Source organism: Mustela putorius, unplaced genomic scaffold (assembly GCF_011764305.1).
Source record: "Mustela putorius furo isolate JIRA1106 unplaced genomic scaffold, ASM1176430v1.1 tig00000174_pilon_pilon_pilon, whole genome shotgun sequence".
In the NCBI taxonomy this organism is placed as follows: Eukaryota; Metazoa; Chordata; class Mammalia; order Carnivora; family Mustelidae; genus Mustela; species Mustela putorius.
The window spans coordinates 30,736,014-30,748,631 of record NW_025421304.1 but is presented as its reverse complement, the minus strand read 5'-3'; the positions used below and the strand labels follow the sequence as shown (position 1 = coordinate 30,748,631).

General features: G+C 50.6%; 1 protein-coding gene across 2 annotated transcripts; it reads left to right on the top strand.

Annotated features, from left to right (window-relative positions):
- The first annotated feature begins 484 nt into the window (after positions 1–484).
- On the top strand, positions 485–11,601 carry ATXN1L (ataxin 1 like). 2 transcript variants are annotated; one of them, XM_004763436.3, is made up of 3 exons: positions 485–618; positions 2,914–2,981; positions 4,115–11,601. In XM_004763436.3, the coding sequence occupies exon 3, from the start codon at positions 4,232–4,234 to the stop codon at positions 6,296–6,298; it is 2,067 nt and encodes a 688-aa protein (XP_004763493.1). In that variant the 5' UTR covers positions 485–618; positions 2,914–2,981; positions 4,115–4,231; the 3' UTR covers positions 6,299–11,601. The 2 variants fall into 2 exon arrangements, with proteins under 2 accessions (XP_004763493.1, XP_004763494.1); XM_004763437.3 differs by having other exon boundaries at positions 4,112–11,601.
- The last annotated feature ends 1,017 nt before the right edge of the window (positions 11,602–12,618 follow it).

Here is a 12,618-nt window from a genome sequence, read left to right as displayed (position 1 = left end):
CTTGGTTCACCTCCTAGATCCTGGATCCCGTCCATTCTCATCCCTGTCAAAGCCATTTCTCAACTCAAAGAGGCTCCCCCATCCCCACTCTGGGTCTCCAGGGGCATCTTCTTACTCTCCTGGACAGAGGTCGCCTCGGGGTTCCCCGAGGTTCCCAGGAGGAGGCTTCACCTGTCAGGCCTCGAAAGTCCAGGAAATGAGGGTCTCAGCTGGCCACGCCCCAGGGCTGTCCGGGAACCCCCAGAATTTACAGGCGTAGAGAGAATGCAGGGGTCATGGTGGGGTCAGAGCGTGAGAGACGCCCCAACCTTTTTCACGTGACCCTGTTTCCCGTGGGGAGGAGACCGTTTTCCTACCACGGGGGCGCTGGGGCCAAGGGGCGAGGGGCTAAGGGCCGTCTCCCTCCCTTCCCAGGGACTCCTGGGCGTCGCTCTTGGGCCTGGGTCGTGACGCCATCTGTCCGCGACGGGGGCGGAACGCACTTGACGCCATCTCCGGGCGCCCGGCTGGGGGGGCGCTGGGTGTGGGGCGGCTCCGGGGCCGGGGATGGCGGCGGCCGCGGTCGCGGCGGCTCCGGGACGAGCGGGAGGAGCCCAAGGAGCGCCGTGAGATGGGCCGGTGAGTGTCTCCGGACGTGGGGGCCGCTGGACCGGCCTCACTGAGGCCAGGCAGGCCTGGGCTCGGAGCTTAGGAGGAAGTGGCCCCCTGGAGCCCATTGCCCCGCCGGACCGGGGCCCGAGAACCGCGGACCCGGAGAGCAAAAGAGGCCGCGCCTCGAGTCCCGCGCGCTTTTCTCCGGCCCGGCCCAGAAGGCGGCCTCAGGTCCCGGCACCCCCGCGGCTGTGTCCCCGCGGGCCGGGGTGTCCGAGTCTTTGGGGGCGGGAAGGGGCCCCCAAACAAGGAAGCATCGCCTGCGGGGCCTTGTCCCTGTCCCTCTGCTTCAAGGATCGACTCCCCACCCCCTAAACGTTAAATTCCCGATTTCGGGCCCTACCCTTGTTGAAGCAAGGATTGCAGGATCACTGGAAGCCATAACCCACAGTCTCTTCAAGCTCCACTCATTTCTGGCGGGCGTACTTCTCGCCCTCACCGAATTTTGGGCTCATTCTCTTGATTCTGGGCTCTCACTAGCAGCGTTGGCAGCTCACCGGAATAGACTCCCTTCCCCGCCAGCTCGGTTGGGGTCACAAGCTGCATCTTCCTTCTGAGAAGTCTTCATCGAGCCCCTCCTGAGGCCGAGATTTCAGATTCCGAAATGTGTTTTGCGTTGTTGGAACCTGGTGCACAGACTTGGCTCTTTGTTGTCATTCCTTCAGACCTCTTGCCTTTTTTATCCAGCCGTGTTTGGCTAACCTAGAGGCAGATTTCCCTTAAGGTTTTAATTGCAGGAAGCAAAGATCATTCAGGGATTGGAGATGTGACCCTAATTTCTGTTGCGAATGAGAGAGAAGGCTAATTGTTTTTTCGAACTGCTGGTGAAGAAGGGATGCAAGACCCGTGCCCCCTGTGTAATTTGTGTTTGTGGAACTGAGAATTTTTCTTTCCCCCTTGTTTTCCTATCTCATCACCTTTTCTTGTACATACACACCTTGCCTGTCTTAAGAGATAAATGTTGCTTCAGATTGGTTAGAGGCTTGCAGTTCTGTAGGACTTGGACAGAACAATGGATAGTTTCTCAGAGTACTGGTCAGTACTGCTTTATCTGTTGTCAGAGATTACAGCTGTTTTCTTCACTGCTTGATGTTACTGACATGTGTAGATTCAGATATTGATACTTTATTTTTATTTTTTTAAAGATTTTATTTATTTATTTGACAGAGAGAGATCACAAGTAGGCAGAGAGGCAGGCAGAGAGAGAGAGAGAGAGGGGAGGAAGCAGGCTCCCTGCTGAGCAGAGAGCCCGATGCGGGACTCGATCCCGGGACCCTGAGATCATGACCTGAGCCGAAGGCAGTGGCTTAACCCACTGAGCCACCCAGGTGCCCCCAGATATTGATACTTTAATGTGAACTTTTTTCCCCATTGTTAATAGCTACCAGGACCCAGGCAGTGTTTGCATTTTCTGTCACACCTGATTCAACACTTGGTACAAAGTTGTCACTCAGAAAATTTGACACACAGGCTTCTATTTCTTCTATCCTGAAAATCTGTTAATAAGGCTTCCCCTTGAGTGACTCCCCCTTGACCTCTTTTTCTGCCCCAGAAACATAAATAAGTGTTCTTTTTCCTCTAGTGGCACTTTTTTCATTTAAATAACCTCCACATCTGTATTTTTCAGTGAAGATTTTATTTATTTATTTCACAGAGAGAGACAGCAAGAGAGGGAATACAAGCAGGGGGAGTGGGAGAGGGAGAAGCAGGCTTCCTGTTGAGCAGGGAGCCCGATGTGGAGCTTGATCCCAGGACCCTGGGATCATGACCTGAGTTGAAGGCAGATGCTTAACGACTGAACCCAACCAGGCACCCTGGCATCTCTGTTTTCTTCAGCCCTGAATAAAGGTGAAATTCGTGCAGGTGATTTTTCCAGCTTCCCGTTGTTCACATGGGAATAATGTTGAATCTTACATTTTTAGTTGCACATTTACCTGAAATTGGGATTAGTGGTAAATTTAACCTTTGGGGAATAAGTACAGGTAGAGAATGAAGCATAAAACATTCAGGAAAACAGTGAAACTTGACACACCTTGAAAAAATTTTTTCAGGGATGTCCTTCCACAAATTAGAGCTTGAGAGATAGCCTTTTCTCTATTCAAATGCCTAGAAACTTGATAAATGTGCTGTTACCTCTGGAGCAGAGCATGAGGCAGGGACTCATGGACTTTAATGTTTTTGTGGCTTTAGAATTACCTTGATGACCCTGGGGAAGCGAGAGGCTGGACCCCTGCTTACGTTATTCCTATTTCTGTCTTCTAGGCTCCCAAGGCAGCGGGGAGGACACTGCTTCTTACTACAGCTGCTCAGAGGCACTACTGGAAGCTCAGGTAATAGAGGGAAATTTGGATACCTTGTTGCCAGAAGAAACACTGGGATACATCAGTGGAAAAACAGAGCAGTGTAACATCCAGATCTAAAGAACTGGAGCCTTGATTGGAAGAAATAGGTGACAAAGTTCATGCATTGAAATGTTTGGACCAAAAGGGTACTTTATGACAAGGGACAAACACATGTGACAGCAAGAGAAAAGGGGGAGAGAACTTTCTTATGAGTAATAGAGACCTAGACAGGTTTGGAGGAATGGGACAAGAATTTAGGAAGTGGTACCTAGAGCAGACCTACAGTGGAAAAAGAGCCACTGGCAAAAGAAAACACACAGAAAAAAGAAAGAGAATGAATGAAGAAAGTACACTGAAGATGGTTACTGAGAAGAAAAGAAGTTTTTCTAGACGTGGGCGGGGGGAGGAAGTCTATATGTGGTCAGAAGAGTTTTGTTGCTGTTTAGGGAAGAGCAGAAACAAATACATTATAGAACACACTAGTACAGTCACTTGCCATAGGGCCCAAGTTTGAATGTAGTATTTCATGGAGCACAGAAGATGCTTTTTTTTCAGTGGCACTTGGGTCTTTGAGGTAGTGGTGATAGGAAGCAAAGGAGGATGAGAGTTGAACCAGGCCGGGGATGGGGGGATGGGGAAAGGTTAGATCACAACCCAAACTGGGCTGGGGAAAGGAAGTGAGGTTGAGGTCATATGTTGGAAAGAAGATAGCATGGTAATCTTTGGTGACAAAAGGAGAAGCTTAGGAAAAAGAACCAGCGGCAACAACCATGTGGTCAAATCTCTTTGGGGAGAAGGCTGGGAAGAGTCAAGGTCCCCATCAGTGGCACACCTGAGCATGAAGCTGTTGGTCTCTCTGGGGTTGTAGAGCTCACAGGTTGTTTACGAATTGTTGAATGATTGTTCCTGTAGCTCTCTCTGGTTTCCTCGGCTGTTTCTTTCATGTCCTGGGCTGGATGAATGAGGGGAGGGGAGCATGCTTGCTTGCCCCTTTATCATGCCTTTTTTTCCCAGCAGTCCCCTTCGTTACACCGTCCTCTGTGGGCACAGTTTCTGCTACTTCTTTTGACTTGGTTGGCCCCTAGGTTACTTTTCTTTGCTTCTGATTTGTTCCCTAGCAGATGTGGGCGCCCCAGCCAGCAGCAGAGAGGGGTGCAGGGGAGCCACAGAGAAGCCCCTTCTGATGCCCCAAGGAGCAAGCCGACCCCTTCCAGGCTCCGGGAACACCATAAAGCAATATGAAACCTGTTCATGAGAGGAGTCAGGAATGCCTTCCACCAAAGAAACGAGACCTCCCCGTGACCAGCGAGGATATGGGGAGAACTACCAGCTGCTCAACTAACCACACACCCTCCAGTGATGCCTCTGAGTGGTCCCGAGGGGTTGTGGTGGCCGGGCAGAGCCAGGCAGGAGCCAGAGTCAGTCTGGGGGGTGATGGAGCTGAGGCCATCACTGGTCTGACGGTGGACCAGTATGGTATGCTGTATAAGGTGGCTGTGCCACCTGCTACCTTCTCCCCAACTGGTCTCCCATCTGTGGTGAACATGAGCCCCTTGCCCCCCACATTTAATGTAGCGTCTTCACTGATTCAACATCCAGGAATCCATTATCCCCCAATCCACTATGCTCAGCTCCCGTCCACCTCTCTGCAGTTCATCGGGTCTCCTTATAGCCTTCCCTATGCTGTGCCACCTAATTTCCTCCCGGGCCCCCTCCTCTCTCCTTCTGCCAACCTCGCCACTTCTCACCTTCCACACTTTGTGCCATATGCCTCACTCCTGGCAGAAGGAGCCACCCCGCCTCCCGCGGCTTCATCCCCGGCCCACTCATTCAGCAAAGCCCCTTCTGCCGCCTCCCCACCTGGGCAGTTGCCACATCACTCGAGTACTCAGCCGCTGGACCTTGCTCCAGGCCGGATGCCCATTTATTATCAGATGTCCAGGCTACCTGCTGGGTACACTTTGCATGAAACCCCTCCAGCAGGTGCCAGCCCACTTCTTACCCCTCAGGAGGGCCAGTCTGCTCTGGAAGCAGCCGCTGCCAACGGACAGAGACAGCGAGAACGAAATTTAGTAAGACGGGAAAGCGAAGCCCTCGACTCCCCCAACAGCAGGAGTGAAGGCCAGGGACTGATGCCAGTGGTAGAATGTGTGGTGGATGGACAGTTGTTTTCAGGTTCTCAGACTGCACGGGTGGAGGTGGCAGTGCCGACACACCGAGGGACCCCAGACACCGACCTCGAGGTCCAGCGGGTGGTTGGCGCTTTAGCTTCTCAGGACTATCGTGTGGTGACAGCTCAGAGGAAGGATGAGCCCAGCCCCCTCAACTTGTCGCATCATACCCCTGACCATCAGGGTGAGGGGCGAGGGTCAGCCAGGAACCCAGCAGAGATGGCCGAGAAAAATCAGGCCCGAGGGTTCTACCCTCAATCCCATCAGGAACCGGTGAAACATAGACCTTTACCCAAAGCAATGGTTGTAGCCAATGGCAACCTGGTGCCCACTGGAACTGACCCAGGTCTGCTGCCCGTGGGCTCGGAGATCCTGGTGGCATCAAGTTTGGACATGCAGGCCAGAGCCACCTTCCCAGATAAGGAGCCAACGCCACCCCCCATTACCTCCTCCCACTTGCCCTCCCATTTCATGAAAGGCGCCATCATCCAGCTGGCTACAGGGGAGCTGAAGCGGGTGGAGGACCTCCAGACCCAGGACTTTGTGCGCAGTGCCGAAGTGAGCGGGGGGCTGAAGATTGACTCTAGCACGGTCGTGGACATTCAGGAGAGCCAGTGGCCTGGATTTGTCATGCTGCATTTCGTGGTTGGTGAGCAGCAGAGCAAAGTGAGCATCGAGGTGCCCCCCGAGCACCCCTTCTTTGTGTATGGCCAGGGCTGGTCGTCCTGCAGCCCTGGGCGGACTGCACAGCTCTTCTCTTTGCCCTGCCATCGGCTGCAGGTGGGAGATGTCTGCATCTCTATCAGTTTACAGAGCTTGAACAGTAACTCAGTTTCTCAGGCTAGCTGTGCTCCCCCAGGCCAGCTGGGTCCCCCCCGAGAAAGGCCTGAGAGGACAGTCTTGGGACCCAGAGAGCAATGTGACAGTGAGGGGAAGAGCCAGCCGCCAGGTGAGGGCCCCCAAATGGTAGAGCCCTCACAGCCGGAGCCTGGTGCTCAGGCCTGCTGGCCAGCCCCAAGCTTCCAAAGATACAGCATGCAAGGGGAGGAGGCACGGGCTGCGCTGCTCTGTCCCTCTTTCATTCCGCAGGAGGTAAAGCTGTCCATCGAAGGGCGTTCCAATGCAGGAAAATGAACCTCTCTCCCAGACCAGGACTGGGGCTTTCCCCCAGAGCTGGGCCTCAGCGTGAGCAGGCAGAGGATTTGCACATGCCGAGCAGGGAATGGCTCTCTTGGCAGTGAGATTGGGGGGAAAGAGGAGGCATGAAGGCAGCCTCCCAAGGCAGGGTCTGTTGCTTATTACCCCGTGGCATCCTTTCAGGGCAGCCCCAGAGGGTGCTGTGATGGGGAGCAGCAGGCCTGAGCTAAGGAAGGATGGGGGTGCACACACGATAAGAAACATTCCAAATATCAGGGCCCCCCTGTTCTTTCCTCCCCATCCCTAGCTCCTGCAAGGGGAAGGTCGGGCTTTGGGGGCAGGTGGCAGAGGGAGGGAGCAAAGAAAGAGCCAAAAATGATGATCCACAGCTTATAGTAGCAGTTCAACTGTCGGAAGTTTTTTCCTTTCTTTTTTGTGGTGGGAGGGGAGGAAGCCCCATGATCAGGATTAAGAGGGTTCCCACCCAGAACTCTTCTTTCGAGAGCTGTGCACTTTAAAGGGTGATTTTGTTACAGATGTCTGTGGGTTTGTGGGGGAGGAGCGCTCCTCTGCGGGACTCGGCTTGATCCTGTGCTTCAGCCCTTTCCATCCCCCCACTGTTCCTCCCCCAAAGCTTCTAGCACCAGAAGAAAGAGAAGCCCCTCCAGGGTTCAGAGTGAAGTACTACTTTGGCAGGGACCCAGTTAGGGGACTTTGGGAGAAAGACGGGATGGCCAGGTGACCGGGCTCTAGGCAGGGCTTCTGGAAAGGTAGCTGACCTAACAGAGCTCCTTGTACCCAGCATGCCAGACCTACTTCGAAATCGTACTGAATTTCTAGTTGGTAATGGTGACTTTTGAAAGAACCAGTGGACCTTTGTCCCCAGTCCCCTACTCTCCTCCTCTGTCTATGTTGTGCCTAAGTGCCTGCGCTGCCCCAACCCTTCTGCTGCCCTGTCCTCTGCATGGTGTCTTGACCTGGGCCTGATTTGTAGCTGCACTGCCTTTCCCCTTCTGCAAAACCGTTTTTGTCCACTCTGACCAAGACCTCTAGTGTTTGGTGTGGAGGGGGTCTCTATGATTTCCTCTTCAGTTATATTCCCTGTTTTTCAAAACTCATAATCATGTCCCCTCCTCTTCTGCAGCTGAACAGCTTGGTAGAGAAACAAGAAGGGAACTGTGCCCTGGGTCAGGGCAAATACCCCTGGCTGGGCAGTGCCCATCCTGGTGTTTTTACACAGCCCCTCCCATCGTATTCCCCCTTCCGTCAGCATTCAGGCTTCTGCGAGCCATCCCCTCCCACAGCCAGCTCGAAGGTTCTGGGATAGTCAGTTTCCAGTACCCGAAGTCTCCTAGGTCTCATTTTGTGGTGAGCGTTCCTCTGCAAAGAGCATTCTCAATCTTAGTTGCATTTGCCCCCCCCACCCCGCCTTGTGTCTTAAGTCCACATTTTCTTCACAACTTTTAGCATCAGCTTGGACTGTGGGTTTCCACTGGGTATTGAGAATTAGGCTCCCCCACCAGCCTTCAGGTGGGTGGGTGGGTTTTTTGTTTGTTTTTCAGGGGTCTTCAGACTCTTGAAGCAACTCAGGGTATCGTCCACCCCGCTCTCTGATGAGGCTTCTCTCAGTGTATGATCCTGGCATTTCGTTCAGAAATGTACGTGGACTAACCGAGGCCTTGCCTGTCATCAGGAGTCCCAAACCTCTGAGGTCTGATCTCTACTCTGTCAAGGACTTCAGGCAAGTCTTGTGACCTCTCGCTCTTTCACTTCCTCCCCAGCTGCCAAATGGGGATAAATAATCTTACCTACCTCCTGGGGGGAGGGGGAGTTCTGAGAATGGAGTCATTCTTAGTGTTCAGGTGCTAAAGGTTGTTCTCCTGGGGGAACAAAGTGACTGAGACGGCTTGTTTGCTACAAGCCCTACACACCACTGTTTCATTCCTAGAGAGCAGTCAGTCAGGTTTCAGAGGCCCATCCAAAGGAAGCTGCTGACCTGACTGTGAGTACTTCAGTCTCTGGGTCACCTCAGAACCAAACACCAACTCTGGTGAACACTCAACCTTGTATGCGTTTGGGATCCTCACCTTTCCCTGCTCTGTCCCCCATTTTCTCTGAATGCTGCTTTCTCTGGCTTGTTTCCTACCGAGGGGGCCTGTGGGGCTAAGTCTTTGAGGAATTCTCTCAGACGATAGCCCTTGGGAGAAGACCTCATCTCTGCCTGTTCTGTGATCAGCTCATTCCTAGGGATTATTGTATGCACAGGTTTCTCAGAAATCTCCTTCCTCATAGGAAGGCCCACCAACTGAATACAGTGGCATGCACACAGTAGACATTCAAGAATTGTCCATCAAGGACACCAGTTGAGCTTCCTCCTGATGGGAGCAAGCCCATGTCCAACCAGACAGTAGTTTAAACCAAGTGACCCTCCACTTCTCAGCCTGGTAATTTCCACTTAATCCTGGAAAGAGAACATCTTGTGCACATTGGCAGGTTGGGCCCTGACCTTTCTGCTGCTGTTCCCCTTCTGTCTCTTGCCCGTGAAGGAGTATCACCAGCTCTTCTAGTACCATGCCATGTGTATGTAACATCTTAATACTCGATTTGCTAAGCTACAGAGGTGTCTTTTGTAAAGTATGGGCTCCCAGGAAAAGAAGCTCTCTGCTCTAAATCTTGGTCAGAGCTGTGGCATTCCGCTTATCTTTTACCTCCGGTTCCATCTTTTCTTCTAGGTATGAGAACTAAGAGGAGCCTGTGGTGGTCTGTTCTTCCTTAAGGAATTTCATAAGTTGGCAAGAGACCGAAGAGTGGTATTGAGATAGTGAACATTTTAGTGGGAAGCTGTCAGCTTTTTGGGAAAAGGCATTTGAAGAAGGCCAGAGCCACTCCCTTGTCAGTGGTAGGAAATTCCCAGAATTGAGGAATAGAAAGGAGGAACTAGAGAGGAGGACTGTTAAGCCGCACTGACCAGGAATGCCTGTATCAGTTGGGGAGTAGAGATCAGGTAAAGGATGGGTAATATAGCCAAGTGTTGGGTCATTGTTCCTATCAAGATGTACATGGTGGACATGGTTGGGGGGAGGCATGGAAGGTGGTGGCATGGGGGAAGGGAATTCAGAGCTGAAGACTTACACCCTGGGGGAGGGGCCCTAGCAGATCTGGTCTGACCCTTCTACAGTCTTGGTCCCAGTTGGTCATAACACCAAGGGCTTTGCTCTTGTGCTGCTTTGCCACTGCTGCTGTCTGTTCACTGTCCTGCCTGCTACCCTTTATAGCTCCCTCTCCCTCCATGTCTGACCATATAGAAGAAATCCAGGCTTCCTGTCCATTCTTAACTGTGCAAGTGTTATTTTATAGCAAAGTCATATTGAATAGGGATAGTATGAAATGCTGCTGGTGGGCTGGTGAATCCAAAGGGATGTGGCTTCAGTGCTTGTCAGGAGTCCTGAGGCTCCAAACACCTGTCTTGAGGGAGAAGCAAACAGGTCTTATTAGTGGGCGTTTTCTATGTATTAACTGCTTTCCTTTGTGGTATCTTAAATCCTGTTTTTAAAAATAAATGACGGGGAACTGGGATAGGGCTTTTGTCAGCGTGGTAGGGCTAGGGTCATCTGGCTCCAGTTACATGGATTCTGGGACTGAAGAGGGTTTGAAGTTTGACCGAAATAGCCCCTTGGTGGGGTTTAGTTTTATTTTTACCAGTGGACATCATAGGAGAGAAACAGGGTGGTATGATTTAAACCTGCAACACGCAGGCACATTGGAGAATTGAATGATCACACTGGAGATGAAGGGTGGACATGAGCTGACTGGGAAAGGGCCTGGGTCCTTGGGAGTAAAGATACCTGATTAACCGAACTGGCCATGGAGATGAGGTCACAGTCTTAAGAGCAAGTAAGTTGGGTAGAGGCCAAGTTTTAGGGAGACTGCTGGCCTCCTAGGGCTGAGTTTACTAAACCACACCGAAGCTACAATACTTTCCAGATGGGAAGAAGTGTACACTACAGTTGAAGAGCTGGACTGTGCAAGGTTGGATGTTGACCAGGAACCTATTAGCCCTTTTTGCTGGGAAGCCTTCACTGTCCAGCTTCCCTGGGCTCGGGAGGGCTTCCCACATTATGCAATAATAAAATAAGCATCTGGGTCTTTGCAGCTATCAGTTGCTCTTTCAACTCTAGGGTCCGTCTTTGGGCCAGAAACCGGATCTGGGCCTCAGATGATGCTGACCCTCGAGATGCTAGAGTCGACTGCACTCTCTCCTTACCTGCAGACTATGCACAGTGCCTGGGGTGGAAGGAGGAGAGGTGGTGCGGTTTGCCCTGCTGAGCCTCCCCAGCAGGAACAGTAGTAATAAATGCACTTTTCACACTAAGGTTTCTTTATTAGTTCTTCTGTTAAGCCTAGATCCTCCCCCGGTAGGTTGCAAACTCAAAGTCTGTGTGATCCCAAAGCCATTCTACTGCAAATGCCCAGCAGTGAAGATGGCCTCAAATTGGGTTCCTGTCCGCAGTGTGTATGACAGCAGCCCATGTGCCTTTACCTATTGTCAAACTTGCAAGCATTTGTTTCTGTCTTTATGACTGTCACGGGGACTGAGGTTCTTCACAGAGTGAGCTGGTCATACCGTGGTTTTACACGCACTCCCTGGACAGGGAGTTTGCACGTAGTTGTGAGCTGTGAGTGGTTAGTGCATTGCTGGGATTGCTGAAGGCAGGGTCCATCCCTCGTTTGCTTGATACTCACACTCGAAAGAATATAGGTTGTGCTGGGAAGAGACTGACTGTACTCGTGGCAAACTTGAAGTATTAAAATAAGGCTGTCCCCTACAACCTTCCTAGTCACACACAGGATCCCTGTAGCCAAAACAGTATAAGTTCCAGCTGCAGAGAGCGGGCTGCTCTCAGCTTGCACAGCACCTTAGGGGAGGGAAGAATATATGGATAGGGAATGGGGTGGAGAAAGGAAAGTGGGAATGTTGTCATCGGGTGGCTTTAGGGTCCTGAGGAATAAAGAAGGACTGCACTGGGGAGGTCTGGATGGATCTGATTTGTGTAGGAGTTCCCTGTAGATAAATTACTGATCCCCCAACTACTATCCCCAGTATGTAATGGCTGAATTAATATGTAATCAACTGCATTGTATCTAAAGCCTTAGAACTAGTCAGGTGCTCCCCCCACCCAGTACCACTTCTTACCCTCTAATCCTACCTGATCTTTAACAAAGCATTAATAATTCTAAGGATAATCTCTATTTTGTTGTGCTTTTTTGTAACTGTTTTAAATAAATCAATTTGTACTGTATATTTGTACTTTTGTGAGATCCTTTTTGCTGTTTTACCATTTTAAGTCTCTGTACTTGGCTACACACAGATTGTATTTTTATTGTTAATGCTCTTCTTATGGATACCTGCATTTAACTTGTGGACTATGTAAACACAATATATATCAATATCTATATATCTATATATCTATCTATATAAACTACTAGCTTTTCCTTCTGGTGTTTGCGCCTTCTTCTTATCCCAGCCTCAGGCAGTGGCTGTCGGGTGGGGGATAGAAGCCCTTCATGGGAGAGCTTGTAATGGCTAATAGTGCCCATCTTTATGTGGTGGGCTCTGACCAGATCTGCACATTCTGTTGGTGTGTCTTTCAGTGACCCGGAAGTCTACCTATAGACTTAGATACTAGTACAATCAATCACACGGGCTTGTAGATGTCTCCCTGCTGGCCTTTTCTCCAATTCTTGTCTTTCCTCGGGAATGCTGCCAAAAATTGTTGGAATACATCAGCTGCAAACATAGCTACCGCTTTTTTTTAACTTTAAAAAAATATATATTTTATTTATTTGACAAGAGAGAGAGAACGAGACAGAGAACACAAGCAGGGGGAGTGGGAGAGGGAGAAGCAGGCTTCCTGCTGGGCAGGGAGCCTGATGCGGGAGTCGATCCCAGGACCCTGGGATGATGGCCTGAGCCAAAAGGCCAACTGAGCCACCCAGGCGTTCCTAAACTATTGCTTCTAAACTAGAAAGCTTGCCAGTAGTAAGAGGTGAAACACTCAGATACAGGAGTGTGACTCAGATACAGTATTTACCAGGTGCCACAAACCATCCTAAGTTACATATATTAATAACTATATCATATTAATATATATTATATATTATAGATTGATAGTAATTTGTTGCTCATACTATTATTTCCATTTTGTGTTTGGGGAAACCAAGAGAGAGGTTAAGTAACTTGCCCAAAGTAAGTTTTTAAATGACAGTGCAGCTTTTTAAATCCAGGCATTGGGCTCCTGAGTTTGTATTAGCTCCTA